At 65.4% G+C, this 24547-nt stretch overlaps 5 protein-coding genes and 1 non-coding gene across 9 annotated transcripts in view; 4 read left to right on the top strand and 2 right to left on the bottom strand.

Annotated features, from left to right (window-relative positions):
• Positions 1-24547, bottom strand: part of LOC118260323 (zinc finger protein 420-like) — a 337064-nt gene that overhangs the window by 78342 nt on the left and 234175 nt on the right. The gene's annotated exons all lie outside the window — the stretch shown is intronic.
• BRD2 (bromodomain containing 2) lies at positions 11-6590 on the top strand. Of its 4 annotated transcripts, none has more exons than XM_035572402.2 (12): positions 11-84; positions 1164-1464; positions 2578-2715; positions 2795-2936; positions 3068-3276; positions 3369-3740; positions 3907-4035; positions 4124-4378; positions 4497-4672; positions 4915-5225; positions 5303-5425; positions 5544-6590. In XM_035572402.2, exons 1-12 carry the CDS (start codon positions 56-58, stop codon positions 5672-5674), a joined length of 2316 nt encoding a protein of 771 aa, XP_035428295.2. In that variant the 5' UTR covers positions 11-55; the 3' UTR covers positions 5675-6590. The 4 variants fall into 4 exon arrangements, with proteins under 4 accessions (XP_035428295.2, XP_035428296.2, XP_035428294.2 ...); XM_035572403.2 differs by having other exon boundaries at positions 4521-4672; positions 5544-6067; XM_035572401.2 differs by having other exon boundaries at positions 13-84; positions 4458-4672.
• LOC118261534 (small nucleolar SNORD12/SNORD106) lies at positions 4718-4804 on the top strand. Its single transcript, XR_004782412.1, has one exon. It is a non-coding gene; the product is annotated as a small nucleolar SNORD12/SNORD106 (small nucleolar RNA).
• Positions 8462-10491, top strand: LOC118261532 (class II histocompatibility antigen, B-L beta chain-like). Its single transcript, XM_035572400.2, is given in 7 exon segments — positions 8462-8552; positions 9089-9336; positions 9338-9359; positions 9562-9843; positions 9952-10058; positions 10151-10174; positions 10356-10491. Coding segments are annotated over 7 exon segments (783 nt in total). The 3' UTR covers positions 10365-10491.
• On the bottom strand, positions 15822-17872 carry LOC118261531 (class II histocompatibility antigen, B-L beta chain-like). The gene is made up of 6 exons (XM_035572399.1): positions 17761-17872; positions 16954-17223; positions 16470-16751; positions 16255-16361; positions 16139-16162; positions 15822-15957 (listed from the first exon to the last, which is right to left on the bottom strand). The coding sequence occupies exons 1-6, from the start codon at positions 17849-17851 to the stop codon at positions 15949-15951; spliced, it is 783 nt and encodes a 260-aa protein (XP_035428292.1). The 5' UTR covers positions 17852-17872; the 3' UTR covers positions 15822-15948.
• Positions 18371-20324, top strand: LOC118261529 (HLA class II histocompatibility antigen, DR alpha chain). Its single transcript, XM_035572397.2, has 4 exons — positions 18371-18443; positions 18816-19073; positions 19341-19622; positions 19699-20324. Exons 1-4 carry the CDS (start codon positions 18371-18373, stop codon positions 19851-19853), a joined length of 768 nt encoding a protein of 255 aa, XP_035428290.1. The 3' UTR covers positions 19854-20324.

Here is a 24547-nt window from a genome sequence, read left to right as displayed (position 1 = left end):
TGGAGGAGGAGGAGGAGGAGGAGGAAGGCCGGGAGCCGGGCACGCAGCCGCCGGGATGCTGCAGAATGTGAATCCCCAGAGCAAGTAGGTGCTGGGGGGCTCGGGGGTGGGTGGGTGGTTGGGGGGGGGGTTGGGGGCTCGCATCCAGCCTGCGGGGGGGGCACCGGGCTCGGGTGGAGCCCGGGTGGTCCCCGCGGCCTTGGGGATGTGGCAGCAGAAAGCCCGCGGGTGGGGATGGGGGGGGGGGGTGTCCCCGCTGCGGTCCCCGGGGAGCAGCAGCGGGGCTGGGGGCTCCCCTCTGCGTGTCCCCCCCCCCACTTTCCCAGTTCCTCCCAGTCGGTGGCACCCCGGCGGCGCCGTCCTTCCCTCATCCTTGGCGCCGCGGCCGTGTCCTTGGCAGCTCCCGCCGACGGCCGCGGCGCGCCCGGCGCTGACGTCCCGCTGGGGCCGGGCGTCCCGCAGGGCCCCGAGGGGCTGTGATCCCCCGGCAGAGCGGGCAGGCGCCGCTGGGTTTGACCGTTCCCGAGTTCTCCGGAAACCTCCGGAGCCCCCCCCACCCCCCCAGCGTTCGTGTCCTGGTTTGGGGGGGGGGGGGGGCCCCACCGCCGCCCGTGGCGCTCGCGCTTGAGGCGAATTTCCCCGCCGCTGCAGCTCTTACGGCTTCCTCGTACCCCCCCCCCCCCCCCCCACCCGGGTGCCGTTCCTATTCCACGCCATTCGTTCCGCCGAAACCCCCCGAGACCCCCACCGCGAGGTTACGCCCGCGCCGCCACCTCGTAACGGGTCCCGGTGCGCCCCGTTGGGTCCCCGATTTCCCCCCCCCCCCACCCCCAGCCGCCGCCGCCGCCTCGGGGCGGTGACGCCGTGGGGCACCGCGTCACCCCGGTGCGCGCCGGCACCGTCACCCCCGCGCCGGCTTCTTTGTTCGCGGGCGGACCTGGACCCGCGCCAGCTCCTGGCCGCGCCGGCGCTGCCGGTGGGATTCTGCCAGTCCCTGGTGCTTTTTATTATTTTTTTTATGGTTTTTTTTTATGCTTTTGTTTTTGTTTGTTTGGTTTTTTACCCTCTCCCCCCCCCCCCCCCCCCCCCAGTGAGCCGTTTGCGGCGGGCCCTGGCGGTGCGGAGCTGCCCCGCTAACGGTGTCTCTGCTCCCCCCTTTCCAGGATTCTGGGGGAGGGCAATGCCGGGCTCATGGGCCTGGCGACGGAGTCGACCCCCGGCAAGCGGATCCGCAAGCCCTCGCTGCTCTACGAGGGCTTCGAGAGCCCCACCATGGCCTCGGTGCCGGCCCTGCAGTCCCCCCAGGTGAACCCGCCCCCGCCGGAGGTGTCGAACCCCAAGAAGCCGGGCCGGGTCACCAACCAGCTGCAGTACCTGCACAAGGTGGTGATGAAGGCCCTGTGGAAGCACCAGTTTGCCTGGCCCTTCCGCCAACCCGTCGACGCCGTCAAGCTGGGCCTGCCGGTAACGAGCTCTCGCGGGCGGGCGCGGGAGAGGCAGCGGCGGCGCCCCGGGGGGGCGAGCGCGTGTGTGTCTGTGTGGCCCCCGCTTGCCCCGGGGGGGCGCGGGGCCGGCGGCGTTAGGCAGGCACGGGGTGTTAGGCCAACGCATCGCTCGGCTCGTGCCGCCTGCCCCGAGACACGGTCCCCAGCCTGAGAGTGCCAGGGACGGCGCCGTCCCCTCCTGGGGCTCCGCCACAGAGATGCAGCTGCAGGTGCCTGGGCTGTGCTGTCCTCGCCCTCTCCCGGGGGCGTAAATCCTACGGGCTCCGAAGCCCCCCCCCCCCACACACACACACACACACCCCAAGGTCCCGGTAGGCGGCCGGCCCGCTCGGCTCGTCCTGGGGACGTCCCCAGAGCCGCTGTCCCCTCCCGCTGCCCCCGCGCAGGTACGGGTGAGGTGACGCGGCCGCTCTGGAGGGAACCCGGACGCTTCCCCCCCCCCCCCCTCTCCCCCCCCCGACCTAATCTCTTGTGCCCTGAATGCGTTTTGCAGATTCCCATCCATGAATTTGTAGAAGACATCCTGTGACCCCAATAATAAACGCCAGCCCCCCGTGCACCTGTGGCGCCCAAGGATTTAAAGCCCGGAGGTAAATTCCACGTAGGTTTGCTCTTACCTTAGCGTTAGCGTCCCCGAGCCCCATCGCGCCTCGCGCGAAAGCGTGCCCTCGAGGCCGCAGGACGCCGGGGTCCAGCCGTCCCCACAAAGTAGGCTCCCCTCCAGGGCTCACCTAGGGACCCTCCCCCATCAAAATCTGGACGGTGGCACTCTAGGGTGGGGACCAGGTCCGGAGGCGTTTTGTTTTTTGTCAACCCGATGCACCCCCTGCCTGCTTTCTGATGAGTGGAGGAGCTGGAGTGAGAGCGGGCGCGTGAGCGGGCGGCTGGCCCCGCGTGCTGCCCGCGGCGCTAACGCGAGCTTGAGCAGCTTGCGAGCCCCCAACCCCCCCCCCCCAGAAACGCGTTGCCGGTGGCTCGGGGTGCAAGTGGTGGGGGGGGGGGGGACGGGCAGGGGCGCGCCGTGGTCGTTGGCGTGCAGCTGACCGCCCGTGCCCCCCTGTTTCGTTGGCAGGACTACCACAAGATCATCAAGCAGCCCATGGACATGGGGACAATCAAGCGGCGCTTGGAGAACAACTACTACTGGGGGGCTGCCGAGTGCATGCAGGACTTCAACACCATGTTCACCAACTGCTACATCTACAACAAGGTGAGGGCTGCGCGGCGGGGGCGGGGGGGGCTGGCGCCTTCCCTGCGGCCTCTGACGCTGCCTCCGGCCCTCCCCGCAGCCCACAGATGACATTGTGCTGATGGCCCAAACCCTGGAGAAGATTTTCCTGCAGAAGGTGGCTCAGATGCCTCCGGAAGAGCAGGAGATTGTGGTCCCGGTGGCCAAGAACAGCCACAAGAAGGGAGCGTCCCGGGCAGCGGGTACGTCAGTGCTGCGCGGGGCACCGCGCGGGGTTTGGGACCCCCAGAGGGTTGTTTTTTTTTTTCCCCCATGGGTGGGGGGGGGGGGCAGCTGCGGCGCTAACGGGGAGGGGGCTTCTGTCTGTGCCCAGCGCTCCTGGCGGGCCTCACGGCTGCTCAGCAAGTGCCGGCCGTCTCCTCCGTGTCCCACACCACGGTGTACACCCCGAGCCCCGACATCCCCACCACCATAGTCAACATTCCCCACCCGTCCGTGATCTCCGCTCCGCTCCTCAAGTCGCTGCACTCCACCGCCCCGGCCGTGCTGCCCACGCCTGCGCCCACCCAGCCTGTGGCCAAGGTAGGACGGGAGGGAAGGACCAGGGGGAGAGGCTCCGGGCCCGCGGGCTCGGCGCGGCCTCACGCGCCCCCTCCTTTCGCCTCCTCCGGCAGAAGAAGGGCGTGAAGCGGAAAGCGGACACCACCACCCCCACCACCACGGCCATCATCGCCACCAGCGGGGAGTCCTCGCCCTCCGCCACGCTGCTGGAGGCCAAGGCGGCGAAGATCCCCGCGCGGCGCGAGAGCGGCCGGCCGATCAAGCCCCCCAAGAAGGACTTGCCGGACTCGCAGCAGCATCAGACGTCCAAGAAGGGCAAGCTGTCGGAGCAGCTCAAGTACTGCAACGGCATCCTCAAGGAGCTGCTCTCCAAGAAGCACGCGGCGTACGCCTGGCCCTTCTACAAGCCCGTCGACGCCTCAGCCCTGGGGCTGCACGACTACCACGAGATCATCAAGCACCCCATGGACCTCAGCACCATCAAGGTTCGGCTGGCACCGCGGTCGAGACGGGGGCGGTGGGGTGAAAGAGCTGCTGTGCAGCTTTTTTTGGGGGGGGGGGGGGGGGGGGGGGGGCTCTGTGGCTTGCTTGGCCCCAGCAGGGGTTCCTGGAAGCCTGGGGGCTCGGGTTCACCCGCTTCGCTCCCCGCAGCGGAAGATGGAGAACCGGGACTACCACGACGCGCAGGAGTTCGCCGCTGACGTCCGGTTAATGTTCTCCAACTGCTACAAGTACAACCCGCCCGACCACGACGTGGTGGCCATGGCCCGCAAGCTGCAGGTGAGTGGGGTCAGGGCTCCCCGCGGCCCCCGCCGGACCCCAAACGCCGTGCTGACCCCCTCCCCCTTTTCCCTCTCCGTCCCCTCAGGACGTTTTCGAGTTCAGCTACGCCAAGATGCCTGACGAGCCGCAGGACGCCAGCCCGCCCTCGGTGTCGGCGCCGCTGCCCGGTGCCCTCTCCAAGTCCTCCTCTGAGGAGTCCTCCAGCGACGAGGACGAGGATGATGAGGACGACGAAGACGACGACGAGGATGAGAGCAGCAGCGAGAGCTCGTCGGAGAGCGAGGAGAGCTCGGACTCGGAGGAGGAGCGCGCCAACCGCCTGGCCGAGCTGCAGGAGCAGGTGAGGGCCGGAGAAGGGCCGGTGCCACGACCTGCGCCCGCTCCCCATGCCCGCCTCACCCCCCTGTCTCCCCCCACAGCTGCGGGCCGTGCACGAGCAGCTGGCTGCCCTCTCACAGGGCCCCGTTTCCAAACCCAAAAAGAAGCGGGAGAAGAAGAAGAAGAAGAAGTCGGAGAAGCACAAAGGCCGGGGAGGCGACGAGGAGGCCCGGGCGCGCCAGGCCCAGCTGCGCAAAGCCAAGAAGGCCGGGGGCGGCGGAGGGACCAGCGGGGGCGGCAGCGGAGGCAGCTCCAAGTGAGTTGGGGGGCCCCCGGGTGCCACTGCCGGGCTTGGGGTGCGGGCAGCAGCGGTGATGACTCTTTCCCCGTCAGATCGACCGTGGTGATGACCTGACACAAACAAGCCAAACCCTGTCTGAGTGCTGCCAGAAAGCAGGGGTGGGAGCGCACGGGGTGGTGGGCGTGCGTGGGGTGGGCTTCTCGGGGGGGGTGGGGGGGGGGGGGGTTGCAGCATCCCTGAGGCCTCGCTCCCGGCAGGAACTCGAAGAAGGCGGCGAAAGCGGCGCTGCCGCCTCCCCCGGCGCTCTACGACTCGGAGGAGGAGGAGGAGAGCAAACCCATGACCTACGACGAGAAGCGCCAGCTCAGCTTGGACATCAACAAGCTGCCCGGCGAGAAGCTGGGCCGGGTGGTGCACATCATCCAGTCGCGGGAGCCGTCCCTGCGTGACTCCAACCCCGAGGAGATCGAGATCGACTTCGAGACCCTCAAGCCCTCGACGCTGCGCGAGCTGGAGCGCTACGTGCTGTCCTGCCTGCGGAAGAAGCCCCGCAAGCCCTACAGCGAAAGTGAGTCGGGGGCGAGGCTGCGGGGCGTGCGGGGGGCTGTGGGGCGAGCTTAGCAGCCCCTCGCTTTCTCCCCCCAGCCATGAAGAAGCCAGTGGGGAAGACGAAAGAGGAGCTGGCGCTGGAGAAGAAGCGGGAGCTGGAGAAGCGGCTGCAGGACGTCAGCGGCCAGCTCAACTCCACCAAGAAACCCCCGAAGAAGGGTGAGTGCTGGGTTAGGGTTAGGATTGCGGGTGGGATTTGGGGGGATTTTGGGGAGGGGGGGGGGGGGGGGCGCCGCCCTCAGGCCCCGGCGGTGCTGAGCGCGCCCTCGCCTTGCAGCCAGCGAGAAGCCCGAGTCGGCGCAGCAGGTGGCCGTGTCGCGGCTCAGCGCTTCCAGCTCCAGCTCCGACTCCAGCAGCTCCAGCTCCAGCTCCTCGTCCTCGGACACCAGCGACTCGGATTCGGGTTAGGGCGGCCGGAGCGCCACGGCGGCTGCGAGCGGCGCGGCCGGGTGGAGCACGGGCAGGTTCGGAAGCGGCTCTGCGGGACCGGGCCCGCGTGAACCGGACTGAGAGCCCCCGCCCGGCGAACTGCGCCCCCAGGGTGGGCTGGGGGGGTGCTGAGGAGCCCTCCTGGTGCCTGAGCGACGCCCCCACGGACTTGGGGTGGGGGGGTGGCCGGTGGTTAGAGGCTGGAGGTTCCCGGGTGTCGCCAGGGCAGGGGGGGCTGCGCTCAGGCCCCTGGGGCCGGGCGGGGGTATGGCCACCACCCCGTCCCCAGCAGGTTTTACTGTTTGTTGTTTTAGGTTTTTTTTCTGACTTGTGGGATTTTTTCCGAGGGGGAAAAGTTTGGGGTTTTTAAGAAAAAAAAATATAAGAAAAATTAAAAAAAAAAAAAAATCTTAAAGCATTTAAAGGAGAGGAAAAAAAAAAAAAAAACACACACAAAAGGGGTTAACAGTCCCGAATTTGGGTTTGCCGTGGAGGCAGCAGGGCAGACGGCAGCGCCCCGTGGCCGCAGCCCTTCCCCGGCCGGGGGAGCCGCCGCCATCCCCATCCCCTTGTCTGTGGAGGATTTTAATTTATTTGAGCTGCGTCGTGCTGGCGCGGGCCCCGGCCCGTTGTACATAGCCCTCCCCGGCACACGAGCAGGGCAGCATGTTCCCCGGCGGGGCAGGGGGGAGGGAGGGGCCGCCTGTTTTTTACGTTGACTGTATAATTTTTTTCTACTCGTTTTATTTTTTTTTCTCCCTTTCACCCTCCCGCCCCCCCCCGCTCCCTCCCCCATCCCCACTCTTAGACCCTTAGAGCCGTGTTTTCATCTTATTGTATGTTTCAAACCTTTCGATTCTTTAACATGTAAATAAAGAAAATATTATTCGAGTTGAGCCGGGCTTCCTGTGGTCACAAGGGCTGCGTCTCCTCCCTCACCTGCCCCAGGGCTGTTTCTGGGGACAGGTGCCGGCGTTGTTCGTGCCCCTTTCCCCCCCTCCCCACACCCACACACATAGGGTTGGGTTGAGCCCCATTCCCCCTGGGGCTCTTGGCCTCCTTGAGCCCTATTACGGGCAGGGCTCAAGGGTTGTGGTAAATGGGGCTGCATCAGGCTGGCGGATGGTCACTAGTGGGGTCCCTCAGGGCGCCATTTTAGGGCCAGTCCTCTTCAATGTTTTTATAAATGATTTGGATGTAGGACTAGAAGGTGTTTTGAGCAAATTTGCCGACGACACCAAACTTGAGGAGTTGTGGACTCGGGTGAGGGTGGAAAGGCCTTGCAGAGAGATCTGGACAGATTGGAGAGCGGGGCGATCACCAACCGCATGAAGTTTAACAAGAGCAAGTGCTGGGTCCTGTGCCTGGGATGGGAACACCCTGGCTATACTGTACAGACTGGGTGACGAGACGCTGGAGAGCAGCCCCGCAGAGAGGGATCTGGGGGTTGTGGTTGACAGCAAGCTGAACATGAGCCAGCAGTGTGCCCTGGCAGCCAGGAGGGCCAGCCGTATCCTGGGGTGCATCAAGCACGGCATTGCTAGTCGGTCGAGGGAAGTGATTGTCCCGCTCTACTCTGCGCTGGTGTGGCCTCACCTTGAGTACTGTGTGCAGCTCTGGGCACCACAGCACAAAAAGGACGTGAAACTGTTGGAGAGTGTCCAGAGGAGGGCTACAAAGATGGTGAAGGGCCTAGAGGGGAAGACATATGAGAAGCGGCTGAGGTCACTTGGCCTGTTCAGCCTGGAGAAGAGGAGGCTGAGGGGGGACCTCATCGCAGTCTACAGCTTCCCTCGTGAGGGGGAGTGGAGAGGCAGGTGACCTATTCTCTGTTATCACCAGTGATAGGACCCGCTGGGAACGGTGTTAAGCTGAGGCAGGGGAAGTTTAGGCTGGACATCAGGAAGAGGTTCTTCACCGAGAGGGTGGTCGCACGCTGGAACAGGCTCCCCAGGGAAGTAGTCACTGCACCAAGCCTGTCTGAGTCTAAGAAGCGTTTGGACTGTGCACTTAGTCACATGGTCTGAATTTTGGGGTAGACCTGTGTGGTGCCAGGAGTTGGACTTGATGATCCTTGTGGGTCCCTTCCAACTCAGGATATTCTATGAATCTATGATTCTGTTCCCCTGGGGCTCTTGGCCTCCTTGAGCCCTATTTCCCCTGGGGCTCCTGGCATCCTTGAGGTTTCCTACAGGGAAGTGTAGGAAGCCGTGTCCCCCCAGAGCTCTTAGCCTTGAGCACTGTCCCCCAAGAGCTCTTGGCCTCCTTGAGCCCTATTCCCCCCGCAGCTCTGGGCCTCCTTGAGCCCTGTCCCTCTGGTACTCTTGACCTTGAGCCTCTTGGCCTCCTTGAGCCCTATTCCCCTGAGCATATTGGTCACTTTGAGCCCGGCCCCCAAGCCTCTTGGCCTCCTCGAGGTTTCCTACAGGGAAGTGACCGGCGCTGCGGGCTGGGTGCCCGTGTCCCTTGCTGCTCCTCACCTGTCCCAAGGGGCAGTGGGACCCCACACCCCCACCAGTGGCTCTTTGTGCACCCTGGGGGATCCAAACCCCCTTCCCTCCCAGCTCTTGAGGCTGGTCCTCGAACACCTTTGTAGCACGGGACAAGTGTCAGAGGGTGCCCTGCAGGGTCAGGTTCTGCCTGGTGACGGGTGATGCTGCCCAGCCACGCTGCTCACTGGTTCTTACTGGGACGCCCAGTCACAGCACTGGGCAGAGTCTTGCCTTGCGTGGGGTCCCGGCACCCCTCAGCCTCCGCCGAGCAGCCATGGGGACCGGCCGCATCCTGGGAGCTGGGGCCGTGCTGGTGGCACTGGTGGTGCTGGGAGCCCGCCCGGCTGGGGGCGAGGAGACCAAGGGTGAGCTCAGCCCCACACCGTGGGGCAGGATCCCACGCGTGGCTGCTGGAGGGGAGGTGGGATGGGGGGGGGGGGGGGGCACCGCGGTCCTGGCACTGCCACGCAGGGTGTGGGCATCCGCAGCGACTGCCTCGGCCTCTGCCCTGCAAGGCCTGGCAGCAGAGGGCTCCACGGGGGGGGCCCAGAGAGCTCCGGGGGTCCTGCCCCCCCCCCCCCCCCCAGGGGCTCTGTTGCGTCCTGGTTCCCTCCTCTGTGCTTCTTCCCTGCGCTCCCCCCATCTCTTGTCCCCTCCTGCCCCCAGGACCCTCCCCGGGAGCCCCTCGGCCTCTTCCTGACCCCAGCACGTGGGGCTCCAGGGGGTCAGGGTCACGGCGTCGGTGTCACCGCGGCTGGGAGGGGAGTGGGGATGGGGGGGGGGGGGGGCTCCAGGGTGGGGAGGGGGCTTCAGGGTGTCTGTGAGCCCTGCCCAGCCCTGGCTGGGGGCTGGGGGCCTGGGTACATGGAGCTGGGCCCCCTGCCCTGACCTGCCTGTACAGGGTTCTTCCAGAATATGTTTGTGGCTGAGTGTCACTACCTCAACGGCACTGAGCGGGTGAGGTATCTGCAGAGGTACATCTACAACCGGCAGCAGAACGTGCACTATGACAACGACGTGGAGCGTTACGTGGCTGACACGGAGCTGGGCAAGCCTGATGCTAACTACTGGAACAGTCAGCCCGAAATACTGGAGGAGAGACGGGCTGCAGTAGACAGGTTCTGCCGGCACAACTATGAGGTGTTCGACCCCTTTCACCGTGAAGAGGAGAGGTGCGTGCACACGAGCCCGGGGCTGGTGGGGCTGGGCCACCTCCGCGCCCTGCCAGGCTGGGCACAGCCAGGCCCTGGGGGCCGGGCACAGCCCAGGGGCAGCAGCGTGTGTGTGCCCCGTCCTGCCCAGGCCCAGGGGCAGCGGTACAGGTGACCGCTGGGCTCTCGCCGCCCGCGCCCAGCTCTCTCCCTCTCCCCGCAGTTGAGCCCAAGGTGAGGGTCTCTCCCATGCAGTCGAGCTCGCTGCCCCAGACCGACAGGCTGGCGTGCTACGTGACGGGCTTCTACCCCGCCGAGATCGAGGTGAAGTGGTTCAAGAACGGCCAGGAGGAGACGAAGCACGTGGTGTCCACGGACGTGATCCAGAACGGGGACTGGACCTACCAGGTGCTGGTGATGCTGGAAAGCACCCCGCAGCACGGGGACACCTACAAGTGCCAGGTGGAGCACGTCAGCCTGCAGAGCCCCATCACCCATGAGTGGGGTAAGGCCCCGGCCCCCGCCTCCCAGGGGGGTCCCGAGCCCCCACCCTACTGCAGGCGGGGAGCGGGAGCACGGCCCCGGCCCTGAGCCCCCGCTCCTGTCCCCGCAGTGCTCCCGGCGGACGCCGCCAGGGGCAAGATGCTGACGGGCGTCGGGGGCTTCGTGCTGGGGCTCATCTTCCTGGCGCTGGGGCTCTTCCTCTACGTGCGCAGAAAGGTGAGCGGCCGGGGCCCTGGGGGTGGCGTGGGGCTGGGGGGGGCTGTGGTTCCCCCCCGCGGTGACGCTGACCTGGTCTCGCTGTGTTGCAGGGCGCATCGCTCCCCCGGCTGCAGGTAACGTCCCCCACCCGCGGCCCCGCTGCACCCTCCCCGTGCGGGCTGCTTCCCCTTCCCCCCCTACCACCACCAGGGCTGTGCCCCGGGGCCGCAGGCAGCGCGTCCCTGGGGGACCATGGGGCAGAGGGCTGGGGCGCTGCCCCCCACCCGCTGCTCACCCCCTGCTCTCTCTCCGCAGGGCTCCTGAAGCAGCTCCCGCTCCTGCGCCTCGGCTCCTCCGCCCCCAGCGCCGCCTCTGCCCCACGCTCGCCCAGCTCCTGCCCTCGGCTCCCGGTCCTGCAGCCCCACGGCCCCACGCTGTTCCCCGGGGTCCCCCCCTCCCTCGTTCCCATCCCAGCTCGGCTTGGCCGGGGCCACTGGGAGCCCCAAATAAAGTGTCCCAGTGCCCTGCGGCCCTGCTGCTGTGGGGACGGTGGGGCAGGTGCGGGCACCGCCATCCCCACACACGCGGCTCCAAAGCCTTGGGGGGGACGGGGCTGCTTGGGGGCCTGGGTCCCAGAGCCCGGGGGGCGCTGCCTGGGGGTGAAGGCAGCGTCCTGTGGGAGGGGGGCTGGTGGCGGAGCCTGCGTCCTGCTGCCTCTGGGCTGCTGCACTGGTGCTGGGGATGGGCATGGGGTGCAGGGGTCCTGGGCCCCTGGCAGGGCTTGTGGGGTCTGGGAACTGGGGCACCCGTCCTGCCTCCACAGCGACCACCGCTCCCACCCTGAGCCCCAACACGGCCCCAGTCAGAGCCCGCGGCTCCCCAGGTCCAGACCCAAACTGGTCCCCAGGCTGGGACACCGCGCAGCCCCCCTGGATCCCCCCAGCGTCACCACGCAGTACCCCTGGGGTCACCCCACCATCCCACCCAGGTCCCACCATGCTCCCCCCAGATCCCCCGGTCCCCACAGCCCTGCAGCTTGGGGCCAAGCACGCCACAAAGCGGCGACGTGGGGCTGCAGCAGCGCTGGGCTGTCCCCGAGCACCACCGCTCTGCCGGGCAGCACCAGCCCAGCACCGGCAGGGGCAGATCCTGGTCGGGGGGGGCCGAGGAACAGCGTCAGGGGACAGCGGGGCTGAGGATGGAGGGGACAAGGGGCATGGAGCCACCGGGGCACCCTGGGTGTTGGGGGAGTGAGGGCTGGTAGGAGAACTTGGGGAGCCCATGGTCCTTGCTCAGCACCCGAGGAACCCCAGGTCGCGGCCACAGCCCTCGTCCTGCTGCCCCTCGCGGACGCAGCGCTCCAGCAGCGTCACCCGCTCGGTCCTGGCGAGGAAGTGACACTGCACCGGGAGGTGGAACTGGAAGAACCCTGCATGGGCAGGCAGGGCAGGGGGTCCCGCTCCCCCTCCCCACGCCCCCAGCCAGGGCTGGGCAGGGCTCGCAGACACCCTATAGCCCCCTCCCCGTCCCCGGCCACCCAAGCGGGCAGGAGAAGCAGAGGATGCCCTCTGCAGACAGAGGAGCAGCCTCACACGCTCGCAGGCCCTTCACCCCCCTGCAAGTCTGCTGGAGGGACAGCACGGCAGGACATCAGCGGTCCCGGCGGCTCCTCAGATGCTTCCTGAGAACTTGCTTCTTTCGCCAGGGAGGGGTCCCAGCCCCGCCAGCCCCACGCTCGCACGCACTCACCTCTGCTCCCCACGGCAAGAGGGGTCTGCGTCCTGTAGCTGTGCTGGCAGAACACGTCCATGGCTGCCTGGATCCTGTCCCCCATGTTGGGACCTTGCCTTCGGGGACTTGTGGGCCTCGATGGGATCCCCCTGAGCCTCCTCTGCTCCAGACTGAGCAGACCCAGCTCCCTCAGCCTCTCCTCCCAGGGGAGATGCTCCAGTCCCTGCAGGACCTGGAGGTGGAACTGGAAGAACCCTGCATGAGCAGGAAGGGTAGGTAGGAGAACTTGTAGAAGCTGTTGTATGCCTGGCAGTAGAAAACGGTCTTGGAGACACCTTCCACCACCTCCTGCCCATTTTTCAGCCATGTGATGATGATGATGGACAGCCAGAACTTGTCCACGTAGCAGATGAGGATGTTGGGGTCCCCCAGGTCCACAGGAAAAAGAGCTCCATCAATGTCCAGATCACTGGCTGGTTGCTTGGATGCTTGTGAAAGTCCTTGATGTCTGCATGATTAATTGGATGAATGGCTAGACAGACGGATGAATGGAAGTGTGGATGGATGGATGGATGGACGGATGGATGGATGGATGGATGGATGAATGGAAGTGTGGAAGGAAGGAAGGAAGGGATGGGATGGGATGGGATGGGATGGGATGGGATGGGATGGGATGGGATGGAAGATAGATGGATGGGATGGATGGAGTGAAAGACATGGTTCGTTGGATGAAGAGCTGAAGAAATGAATGATTGGGTAGTTGCTAAGCCACTGCCTATCATAGCTGAAAAGTCGTGGCAGACTGGTGAAGTCCCCAGTGATTGGAAAAGGGGAAACCTAAGCCCCGTTTTTAAAAAGGGTGGAAAAGAGGACCTGGGGGGACTGCAGGCCAGTCATTCTCACCTCTGTGCCCAGCAAGATCATGGAGCAGATCCTCCTGGAAACTATGCCAAGGCTGATGGAGAACAGAAGCAACTGGTGTCAGCCAGCATGGCTTCACTAAGGGCAAATATTCCTTACTGACTTGGTGACCTTCTATGAGAGTGACAGCATTGGTGGATAAGGGACGAGCAACTAACTTCATCTACCGAGACTTGTCCAAAGCATTTGATACTGTCTTGCACAACATATCACAGAATGGTTTGGGTTGGTAGGGACCTTAAAGATCGTAAAATTCCAACCCCCCTGCCATGGGCAGGGACACCTCCCACCAGGCCAGGTTGCCCAAAGCCCCATCCAACCTGGCCTTGAGCACTTCCAGGGATGGGGCATCCACAGCTTCTCTGGGCAACCCGTTCCAGTGCCTCACCACCCCCATAGGAAAGAGTTTCCTCCTTATATCTAATCTAAACCTACCCTCTTTTAGTTTAAAAACATTTCCCATAGTCTTATCACTACACTCCTTGATGATGAGCTCCTCCCCAGCTTTCCTGTAGGCCCCCTTTAGGTACTGAAAAACCACTCTAAGGTCTCCCCGGAGCCTTCTCTTCTCCAGGCTGACCAACCCCAACTCCCTCAGCCTGTCTTCATAGGAGAGGTGCTCCAGCCCCTTGATCATCTTTGTGGCCTTCCTCTGGACTCGTTCTAATAGGTCCATGTCCGTCTTATACTGGGGGCCCCAGAGCTGAACGCAGTACTTGAGGTGTGACCTCCCCAGGGCCGAGTACAGAGGGACAATCACTTCCCTAGTCCTGCTGGCCACGCTATTTCTGATACAAGCCAGGATGCTGGTGGTCTTCTTGGCCACCTGAGCACGCTGCTGGCTCATATTCAGCTGGATATTGACCAATACCCTCAGGACGCTTTCTGCCGGGCAGCTTTCCTGCCACTCTGCCCCCAGCCTGTATCATTACATGGGGTTGTTGTGCCCCAAACACAGGACCCAGCCCTTGGCCTTATTGAACTTCATGCAGTTGGCCTTGGCCCATCAGTCCAGACTATCCAGATCCTCCTGCAGAGCCTTCCTACCCTCTCGAGCAGATCAATACTCACTCCTAAATTGGTGTCACCTGCAAACTTACTGGGGGTGCACCCGCTCCCCTCATCCAGACCATTGATGAAGGTATTAAAGAGAGCTGGTCCCAGTCCTGAGCCTTTGGGAAGTCTAGGCAGACCACATCCACAGCCTTTTCCTCATCAACTGAGCACATCACCTTCTCGTTGGAGATCAGATTTGTCAAGCAGGACCTGCCTTTGATGAACCCATGCTGAATGGACCTGATCACCTGGTTGTCCTGTGTGTTGACATGTAGGAGGGAAGGGATGCCATCCAGAGGGACCCGGCCACGCTGGAGAAATGGGCTGATGGGAACCTCCTGAGGTTCCACCGGGAGAAAGGCAAAGTCCTGCCCCTGGGCTGGGTTGCAGTAGGCAAAGCATTGCCAGCAGGCCGAGGGAGGTGATCCTTCCCCGCTGCTCGGCACTGGTGAGGCCGCAGCTGGGGTACTGGGCCCAGCGCTGGGCTCACCAGTCCAAAAGAGACCTGGCCACACTGGGGAGAGCCAAGGAAGGGCCCCGAAGATCCTGCAGGGACTGGAGCATCTCCCCTGGGAGGAGAGGCTGAGGGAGCTGGGTCTGCTCAGTCTGGAGCAGAGGAGGCTCAGGGGGATCCCATCGAGGCCCACAAGTCCCCGAAGGCAAGGTCCCAACATGGGGGACAGGATCCAGGCAGCCATGGACGTGTTCTGCCAGCACAGCTACAGGACGCAGACCCCTCTTGCCGTGGGGAGCAGAGGTGAGTGCGTGCGAGCGTGGGGCTGGCGGGGCTGGGACCCCTCCCTGGCGAGAGAAGCAAGTTCTCAGGAAGCATCTGAGGAGCCGCCGGGACCGCTGATGTCCTGCCGTGCTGTCCCTCCAGCAGACTTGCAGGGGGGTGAAGGGCCTGCGAGCGTGTGAGGCTGCTCCTCTGTCTGCAGAGGGCATCCTCTGCTTCTCCTGCCCGCTTGGGTGGCCGGGGACGGGGAGGGGGCTATAGGGTGTCTGCGAGCCCTGCCCAGCCCTGGCTGGGGCCCAGCCCTGGCTGGGGGCGTGGGGAGGGGGAGCGGGTGACCCCTTGTCCTGCCTGCCCATTGCAGGGTTCTTCCAGTTCCACCTCCCGGTGCAGTGTCACTTCCTCGCCAGGACCGAGCGGGTGACGCTGCTGGAGCGCTGCGTCCGCGAGGGGCAGCAGGACGAGGGCTGTGGCCGCGACCTGGGGTTCCTCGGGTGCTGAGCAAGGACCATGGGCTCCCCAAGTTCTCCTACCAGCCCTCACTCCCCCAACACCCAGCGTGCCCCGGTGGCTCCATGCCCCTTGTCCCCTCCATCCTCAGCCCCGCTGTCCCCTGACGCTGTTCCTCGGTCCCCCCCGACCAGGATCTGCCCCTGCCGGTGCTGGGCTGGTGCTGCCCGGCAGAGCGGTGGTGCTCGGGGACAGCCCAGCGCTGCTGCAGCCCCACGTCGCCGCTTTGTGGCGTGCTTGGCCCCAAGCTGCAGGGCTGTGGGGACCGGGGGATCTGGGGGGAGCATGGTGGGACCTGGGTGGGATGGTGGGGTGACCCCAGGGGTACTGCGTGGTGACGCTGGGGGGATCCAGGGGGGCTGCGCGGTGTCCCAGCCTGGGGACCAGTTTGGGTCTGGACCTGGGGAGCCGCGGGCTCTGATGGGGCCGTGTTGGGGCTCAGGGTGGGAGCGGCGGTCGCTGTGGAGGCAGGACGGGTGCCCCAGTTCCCAGACCCCACAAGCCCTGCCAGGGGCCCAGGACCCCTGCACCCCATGCCCATCCCCAGCACCAGTGCAGCAGCCCAGAGGCAGCAGGACGCAGGCTCCGCCACCAGCCCCCCTCCCACAGGACGCTGCCTTCACCCCCAGGCAGCGCCCCCCGGGCTCTGGGACCCAGGCCCCCAAGCAGCCCCGTCCCCCCCAAGGCTTTGGAGCCGCGTGTGCGGGGATGGTGGTGCCCGCCCTGCCCCACCGTCCCCACAGCAGCAGGGCCGCAGGGCACTGGGACACTTTATTTGGGGCTCCCAGTGGCCCCGGCCAAGCCGAGCTGGGATGGGAACGAGGGAGGGGGGGACCCCGGGGAACAGCGTGGGGCCGTGGGGCTGCAGGACCGGGAGCCGAGGGCAGGAGCTGGGCGAGCGTGGGGCAGAGGCGGCGCTGGGGGCGGAGGAGCCGAGGCGCAGGAGCGGGAGCTGCTTCAGGAGCCCTGCGGAGAGAGAGCAGGGGGTGAGCAGCGGGTGGGGGGCAGCGCCCCAGCCCTCTGCCCCATGGTCCCCCAGGGACGCGCTGCCTGCGGCCCCGGGGCACAGCCCTGGTGGTGGTAGGGGGGGAAGGGGAAGCAGCCCGCACGGGGAGGGTGCAGCGGGGCCGCGGGTGGGGGACGTTACCTGCAGCCGGGGGAGCGATGCGCCCTGCAACACAGCGAGACCAGGTCAGCGTCACCGCGGGGGGGAACCACAGCCCCCCCCAGCCCCACGCCACCCCCAGGGCCCCGGCCGCTCACCTTTCTGCGCACGTAGAGGAAGAGCCCCAGCGCCAGGAAGATGAGCCCCAGCACGAAGCCCCCGACGCCCGTCAGCATCTTGCCCCTGGCGGCGTCCGCCGGGAGCACTGCGGGGACAGGAGCGGGGGCTCAGGGCCGGGGCCGTGCTCCCGCTCCCCGCCTGCAGTAGGGTGGGGGCTCGGGACCCCCCTGGGAGGCGGGGGCCGGGGCCTTACCCCACTCGTGGGTGATGGGGCTCTGCAGGCTGACGTGCTCCACCTGGCACTTGTAGGTGTCCCCGTGCTGCGGGGTGCTTTCCAGCATCACCAGCACCTGGTAGGTCCAGTCCCCGTTCTGGATCACGTCCGTGGACACCACGTGCTTCGTCTCCTCCTGGCCGTTCTTGAACCACTTCACCTCGATCTCGGCGGGGTAGAAGCCCGTCACGTAGCACGCCAGCCTGTCGGTCTGGGGCAGCGAGCTCGACTGCATGGGAGAGACCCTCACCTTGGGCTCAACTGCGGGGAGAGGGAGAGAGCTGGGCGCGGGCGGCGAGAGCCCAGCGGTCACCTGTACCGCTGCCCCTGGGCCTGGGCAGGACGGGGCACACACATGCTGCTGCCCCTGGGCTGTGCCTGGCCCCCAGGGCCTGGCTGTGCCCAGCCTGGCAGGGCGCGGAGGTGGCCCAGCCCCACCAGCCCCGGGCTCGTGTGCACGCACCTCTCCTCTTCACGATGAAAGGGTCCAACACCTCATAGTTGTGCCGGCAGAACCTGTCTACTGCAGCCTTTGCATTCTCCAGTATTTCGGGCTGACTGTTCCAGTAGTCAGCAACAGGCTTGCCCAGCTCCGTGTCAGCCACATAATGCCCCACGTCGCTGTCGAAGTGCACGTACTGCTGCCGGTTGTAGATGGACTTCACCAGAAACCTCACCCGTTCGGTGCCGTTGAGGTAGTGACACTCAGCCACAAGCATCTTCTGGAAGAACCCTGTACAGGCAGGTCAGGGCAGGGGGCCCAGCTCCATGTACCCAGGCCCCCAGCCCCCAGCCAGGGCTGGGCAGGGCTCACAGACACCCTGAAGCCCCCTCCCCACCCTGGAGCCTCCCCCCCCCCCCCCATCCCCACTCCCCTCCCAGCCGCGGTGACACCGACGCCGTGACCCTGACCCCCTGGAGCCCCACGTGCTGGGGTCAGGAAGAGGCCGAGGGGCTCCCGGGGAGGGTCCCGGGGGCAGGAGGGGACAAGAGATGGGGGGAGCGCAGGGAAGAAGCACAGAGGAGGGAACCAGGACGCAACAGAGCCCTGGGGGGGGGGGGGGGGGGGCAGGACCCCCGGAGCTCTCTGGGCCCCCCCGTGGAGCCCTCTGCTGCCAGGCCTTGCAGGGCAGAGGCCGAGGCAGTCGCTGCGGATGCCCACACCCTGCGTGGCAGTGCCAGGACCGCGGTGGCCCCCTCCCCCCCCATCCCACCTCCCCTCCAGCAGCCACGCGTGGGATCCTGCCCCACGGCGTGGGGCTGAGCTCACCCTTGGTCTCCTCGCCCCCAGCCGGGCGGGCTCCCAGCACCACCAGTGCCACCAGCACGGCCCCAGCTCCCAGGATGCGGCCGGTCCCCATGGCTGCTCGGCGGAGGCTGAGGGGTGCCGGGACCCCACGCAAGGCAAGACTCTGCCCAGTGCTGTGACTGGGCGTCCCAGTAAGAACCAGTGAGCGGCGGGGCTGGGCAGCATCACCCGTCACCAGGCAGAGCCTGTCTCCTCAGGACTCCCTCTGACACTTGTCCCACGCCGCAGACGTGTTCCAGGAGCGACCCCAGGGAGCCATCACCCGGGCCCAGCCCGCACCGCGGCCCCCCCCTTGGCTGCCCCCCTCCCCTCAGCCCCCCCCAGGTCCCTGCACGCCCCCAGCCCCACGGCGCGCCCCCTCAGCACCCTGCGCGGTGCCCGTCCGTCTGTCTGTCGCGTAGGGAGCTCGGCGCTGCTGCTCTGCCTGGGAACAGCTGAGTCAACCGCGGGGCACCCTCCTATTGGCTCGGGAGTTGGGGGAGCCCCCGGGCACGGGGCCCCAGCACTGGGCTCCCCAGCCCCAGTGACGCTCGCCCCACGCTCGCTCCCACTGCCCGCTGCCGCAGAGGTGATGGCCGCAGGACGGGGCGTCCCGCTGGTGCTGCTGGCCGTGCTGGCCCTGCAGGGCTCGGGGGCCGTGAAAGGTGCGTGCGGGGGACACGGCTGGGGAGCGGGGGTCCCAGACCCACAGCGGTCGGCGCTGCTGTAAGGGCTGGGTGCGGGGAGCTGCGGCCCCCAGCTGTAGGGGAGCAGGGTGGGCTGCCGAGGGGGGGGGCTGGGGGCCAAAGGGACGCGTGTGGGGCAGGATGGCCGGGGCCACGGCACCTCCTGCCCAAGTCCCAGGGCTGCTGGGACCACCGCCCCAGCCCGCGGCGCTCCTGGGGACCGAGCCGGGTCCCCGCAGCCTGTCACTGGCCCCAGCCCCAGGCAGTGAAGAGCCCGGGGAGCTCTTGGTGGGCTCTGGCAAGCCCCCCGGTGGTGGGAGGGGGCTGCCACTCACGCCTGTCCCTTCCCAGTGGGGAACGTGCTGATCCAGAGTGAATTCTACCAGCGGGCTGAGACGCTGAAGGAGGAGGGCGGCCAGTTCATGTTCGATTTCGACGGGGATGAGATCTTCCACGTGGATCTGCAGAAGTCGGAGACCATCTGGCGCCTGCCCCTCTTCTCGAAGTTTGCCAGCTTCGAGGCCCAGGGAGCTCTGCAGAACATTGCCGTGGACAAGCAGAACATGGAGATCATGATGAAGAGGTCCAACCACTCGCAGGGAACCATCGGTAACAACCCAGCCACGGCGCAGCCGCTCCCTGCACCCCTGTAGCCCCTGCTGGGGCCGGCTGCCCCCCAGCCTGTGGGAAGCAGCAGGGGGCACAGCGCCCAGCTCCCTGTGCACCCAGGCTGTGCCCCGAGCTGTGTGTGGGGTCCCCCTGGGTGGCAGTGGGGCACAAAGGGCCCTCTGTGGGGCCGGAAGCCCTGGCACCACCTGGGGGCAGTGAAGCTCGGCTGACCCTGGACTGCACTAAGCCCTTCTCCATCTCCTCCAGCGCCGCCCGAGGTGACGGTGTTCTCCGAGGACCCAGTGGAGCTGGGGGACCCCAACATCCTCATCTGCTACGTGGACAAGTTCTGGCCGTCCATCATCACCATCACGTGGCTGAAGAACGGGCAGGAGGTGGTGGAAGGCGTCTCCGAGACCGTTTTCTACCGCCAGGCGGACAACGGCTTCTACAAGTTCTCCTACCTGCCCTTCATCCCCACGCGGGGCGACTACTACGACTGCCGCGTGGAGCACTGGGGGCTGCCCAACGCACTGCTGACGCACTGGGGTGAGGATGGGGCCCTGCCCTCGCTGGTGGGGGGGGGCTCGGTGCCCCATCCTCACCCCCCCCCGTCCCTTCGCAGAGCCCCAGGTGCCCCTGCCCGCCTCCGAGAGCACCGAGACCCTGGTGTGCGCCCTGGGCCTGGCCGTGGGCATCGTCGGCATCGTCGTGGGCACCATCCTCATCATCAAGGCCATGAAGATGAACAGCGCCCGCAACCAGCGGGGCCTCTTGTGAGGGGGCAGAGGCCAGGCCTCCCTGCCTCCCCCCAGCCGGACCCTGTGCCCCCTCAGCCGCCCCTCGCTTCAGCCCGCCCAGAGCTGCTCGCTCCCGTGCCCCACATCGGTGCTGCACCTCCCCAGCACTTCCTTCTCCCGCACGTGCCGCATGCGGACACACCGCAGGCTGCTCCAGAGCCAGACCCGGGGGGGGATGGGACTGGGCCCCACAACGGGATGGGGCGAGCAGGGGTAGCCCCCGGGGCTACTCCGAGTTGCCCGCTGTCAGGGGACGTCGCCGCACCGCCTGCGCTGGTCCCAGCATCCAGCACACACCACGTCTCCTCCTAGCCCGGATGTGGGGTCTCTCCCGCAGCCTCTGGGGTGAGCGGAGGGGTCTCTTGTCCCCACAGCTCCCCCTTGGCGCCCAGTCCCGTGCCCGCCACTCCCTCCCTGCTGTTTTGACACCGCAATAAAGTGGGTTGGGGTTGATCCTGCTGTGCGACCCTCACCGCGCATCCATGCTCTGCACTGCAGCCCCACGAGCTCCCTGGTCATCTGTCGGGGGGAGATCTAGGGGGTGGGGGGGGTGGGGGGTCTTGGGTGCGGGGCAGGGCTCCGGGGCTGCAACTCTTGAGCAGAGGGAAGGGGTAGGGTGACCTCAAGGCTGCTGGGTTCTCCTGGCTGCCGGTGGTGGGATCTTGGCACCTCTAGGGTGGGCTTCCAGGGGGAAGACCCCACTGATGGCTCCCGGGGGGTCACAGACACCAGCTGGCACCCAGACCCTGGGCAGGGGGCTCCCTCCTTGGTCTGTCAGGGAGGTCCCGGGGGACACGGGGGGGCATGGGGGTGGCTCTGCAACACCGGTGTTTGGCCCACGGGCATGAGGGGAGCAAAGCTGGACCTTGCCCTCAGCCAGATCAGTTCTCCCAGCAGCCACTCTGCCTGGTAACTGGTGACACCAGTGCTCAGGGATCGAGATGGGGGAACGGACCGGCGGAACCGCCCCGGGGGCTGTAGAGGAGGCCCTGAGGAGCAGACAAGGAGCAAATCCCTCTTGGGACCGGCGCTGTGGACAAGGCCGCACGGCAGCAGCGGCTCAAGGCTGCTTCCTTCCCCACTGGGAGCAGAAGGGGAAGGCGCGGTGGGAACAGAAAGCGGATGGCGTGCGGTGGGGAGGATGTGAAACCCCACCGCCTCGCACGCGGGCAGCACGCTGGGGTCATGCGGGGGTGCGGGCGGCGGCGCTCCGAGCCCCCCGGGTGGGCAGCGCTGGAAGGGGTAGGGCCGTGGGGCAGAGCAGCGTGGGGCCTGAATAAAAACCACCTGGAAATGAGTATTTCTAGGAGAATAAAATAAGTAGCGGCCACAGCCAGGTACACAGCAGCCACTCAGGACCAGTCACTGACAAAATGCCAGCGGGGATGGATGCAGGGACCAGGGTTTGGAAACCAGAGCCAGTCCCGTGTGGGTTGCAGGCAGCACTGCAGGCTCGGGACCAGACAGGACCCAGAGCCCCACGGGGGCAAATCCTAAAAGCCGAGCCCCCCGTGGGCACGGACGTGTGTAGGGCTGGAGGTCGTACGGGGGGGGGGGGGGGGGGGGGGGGGCGCTCCGTGCTGAGCCCCCAGTGCCCCCAGAAGAACGTAGGCGTCCTGACCCAGCACTGCTCCCATCAGGACTTCGGCTGCCCGGAGTCTGCCGGAGACTGGTGACGCAGCCCAGTGCCGCCCGCTGACTGGCTGGACTGGGGTTACTGGCGGGCAAGGGAAGCAGGCAGGGCCGTTTCCCCGAAATGCTGGCGTGCCCCACGGTGGGGGGGGACACTGGCTTTGGTGGAAATCCCCTGCCTGGTGGGGTGGGGTGGGGGGGCACCCATCAGGACACACGGACAGACAGAGCCGCCGGGGAGCTCTGTGTCTTGTGGTGTCCCCCCCCCCCCGCCCCGAGGACGCCAAGCCTCGCAGCGTCAGGGCCTTGAGGCCAGGGAGGGATCGCTGGGGTGTCAAGGCCAGTAGCTGGGGGGGGTCCCCTTTTGTAAGGCTCCCTGCTCAGACAGCTCCAGTTCCCCCCCTCCCAGGGTGGTCCCGGTGGGGGCCACCCCCCCTCCACCCCCCAGCCCCACACCAGGGGTGCCTTCTGCTTTCTCGAGAGCTGAGGGGAGTCACGGGAAGGGGGAAATGGGTGCAAACCGTGCCAGGGACTTTCCAAAAGGCGGTTCCCCCCCCCCCCACCTCCCCAAGGGCTGTCATGTCACCAGTTGCCAGGGGAAAATTGCGAGGGTAGAGCCGAGTCCAGGTGGTGGCCTCACACTCCAGCATGTTCCTCCAGAGAACGGTTTCCCAGCGGGGAGCACTACACCGGGATGAACCCCCCCCCTCACACCCAGGATGGTGTGATGATGCCAGTGCCCCAGCGTGGAAGAGAGACCAAAAGATCCCCAAAACACCCGTTTTCCAACCACCAGAAAAGCCACAGTGGAGGGTGACCCCGCCCTTGAGGGATGAAGATGCTGAGGTGGGAGCTGACCCCAACCCCACTGAGCAACGCACAGGAGGGCAGCGAGCAGCGGGTTTGCCCCATGCAATGCAAGCACAACGCTGGCGTACGCCAGGACCGGGGCGAGCCCTTTGGACTTGGCAGAACTTCACAAGAGGGCACCGGGCTCCACGCACCTTCTCCTTGCCCAAGCCGTGCCCTATTCCGAAGTCCAGCTCGTGGTGCAGTCTCCAGCAAGTCAAGAGGGATCCGGCAGCAAGAGGGATCGGGGGACTGGGGATCTGTCCCCAGCCACGATGCCCAGCAGAGCTCATTTAATTGCGAGTGATGCTGATGATGCCTGCGACCCACTCTGAAAACTCAGGTCCCTGCCTGGACCTGCAGCAGGATGAAGGCCAGCTGGAACCCGGGCCATCCTCCCAGTCATGCTGACACCTTCTGGCCAAGCCCCTGCTTTGCACACAACGTTTTGCTCCTCCGTTTTCACTGCGTTCACATCCCTCGTGGGCCACAAGGCCCTAAAACTACAACAAAGAGAATCCCACTTGTTTTGCGGAGCTCATGGGATGATGCGGAAAGGCAAAAGCACTTTGGGACCACACCTGCCGCAGTGGAAGTGCTGTACATTACTGCGTTCATCAAAGATGCCGAGGCTCACCCAGCAAAAACCACATTCAGCATCTCCTTGCCGACACGATGCCAGCAGGCAACGTGCTTCTCACCCACCAAAAGGCAAGTGTGACATGGTGGCGTCACTATGAGGGGCAGAAGTGTGAGACGATGACCAGAAAGACATCGCTGTCTCACTGGATCAGAGCCGTGATACTCAAATGGCCACAGCCACCATTTTCCTCACACAATTTTTAGCCACGCCAAGGACACGGTGGCTGAGGGAAGGCTGAGCAAGGTGCCACCTTTCCCTCTGTGCCCTCACTACCGCGTGCACCCCTGTGGCTTCTTGTCCCTGACGAAGCAAAGCATGGCCACCCTGCCCTGCTTCATCTCTACATCTTTTCATGCCTCGTGCAGGCACAGCACAAACCCCAGCGGCGGCCACAACGATGCCATTCGGCCACCCCCAGGCTTCAAACCCCATCCGTCTGCCATTCATCTGCACAAAAAGCACTTAACTACAGCCAAGCCTGCCCTGGAAGCTTTTACAGGAGTACTGTCAGTCACTGGATACCAAAAGCATAGGTATAGGTATATCTAGTATGGGTATAGGTATACTAGTATAGGTATAGGTATATCTAGTATACCTAGTGATAGGACTAGAGGGAATGGCCTCAACTTGTGCCAGGGGAGGTTCAGGTTGGAAATTAGAAGATATTTCTTCTCAGAAAGAAAGGTCAGGCATTGGGGTTGCCCAGGGAGGTGATGGAGTCACCGTCCCTGGGGGTGTTCAAGGAAAGCTGATTAGGGACATGGTTTAGTGATGGTTGAGGGGGATGATTGGACCAGAAGATCTTGGAGGTCTCTTCTAACCTTAACAATTCTGTGATTCTAAGAAAAGGGTGTTCTGGGGACATTTTTACCACAGCAGCCTGGTTCTCCTCATGGCTGGCGCACCAGGGACGCCCCTGCCCTCGCCTCGCGCCGCTTCCCGCCCTTTTGTCACCTCACATCTCCCCGCGTTCTGCCCGGCAAAGAGTGACGGCACGGGCTCCCCGCCGGCGGATTGGCCGTGCCGCCGAAGGCGGGAAAGCGGGAGCTGAGGCGGGCGTCGACCCTGCCCTGTCTGTGAGGAGAAGCGGGGGGCACCGGGGGGGCTGTGGGGCAGAGGAGGGGGTAACGGCGCCGTGATGGCCCCCTCTGGACGAGCACTGCCCCTTTACAGCGGGTTTACAAGCAGGGGATGGAGGCGCCTGCCTCTTTATTCCCCGTTTTCCTCCCCAAAGATGGGAACTCGTCGCCGCAGGGGGGGAGTTTCGGCACGAAGGAGCTCGGGTCGGCAAGCAAGCGGAAAGTGAGAGAAAGGCAACAAAAAAATAATAACCGACCCCCCAAAAGCAGCAAAATTATAGATGATATATTACAATACAACTTAAAAAATTACTTACAAAACATTACACACGCCGCCAGCTCGGCACCAGGGGGCATGCCTCTGCTTTTTAAGAAAACAAAAAAGCAAAGACTGGTGCCCTTTAAACTTCTTTTTATCGGACGGCACCAAGAAAATAATTTTTTATTTTTTATTTTTTCCTCCCTCCTCCC

This window comes from Cygnus atratus, chromosome 33 (assembly GCF_013377495.2).
Source record: "Cygnus atratus isolate AKBS03 ecotype Queensland, Australia chromosome 33, CAtr_DNAZoo_HiC_assembly, whole genome shotgun sequence".
In the NCBI taxonomy this organism is placed as follows: Eukaryota; Metazoa; Chordata; class Aves; order Anseriformes; family Anatidae; genus Cygnus; species Cygnus atratus.
Note: the sequence above shows the minus strand (reverse complement) of the source record. Positions and strands in the feature narration are given on the sequence as shown.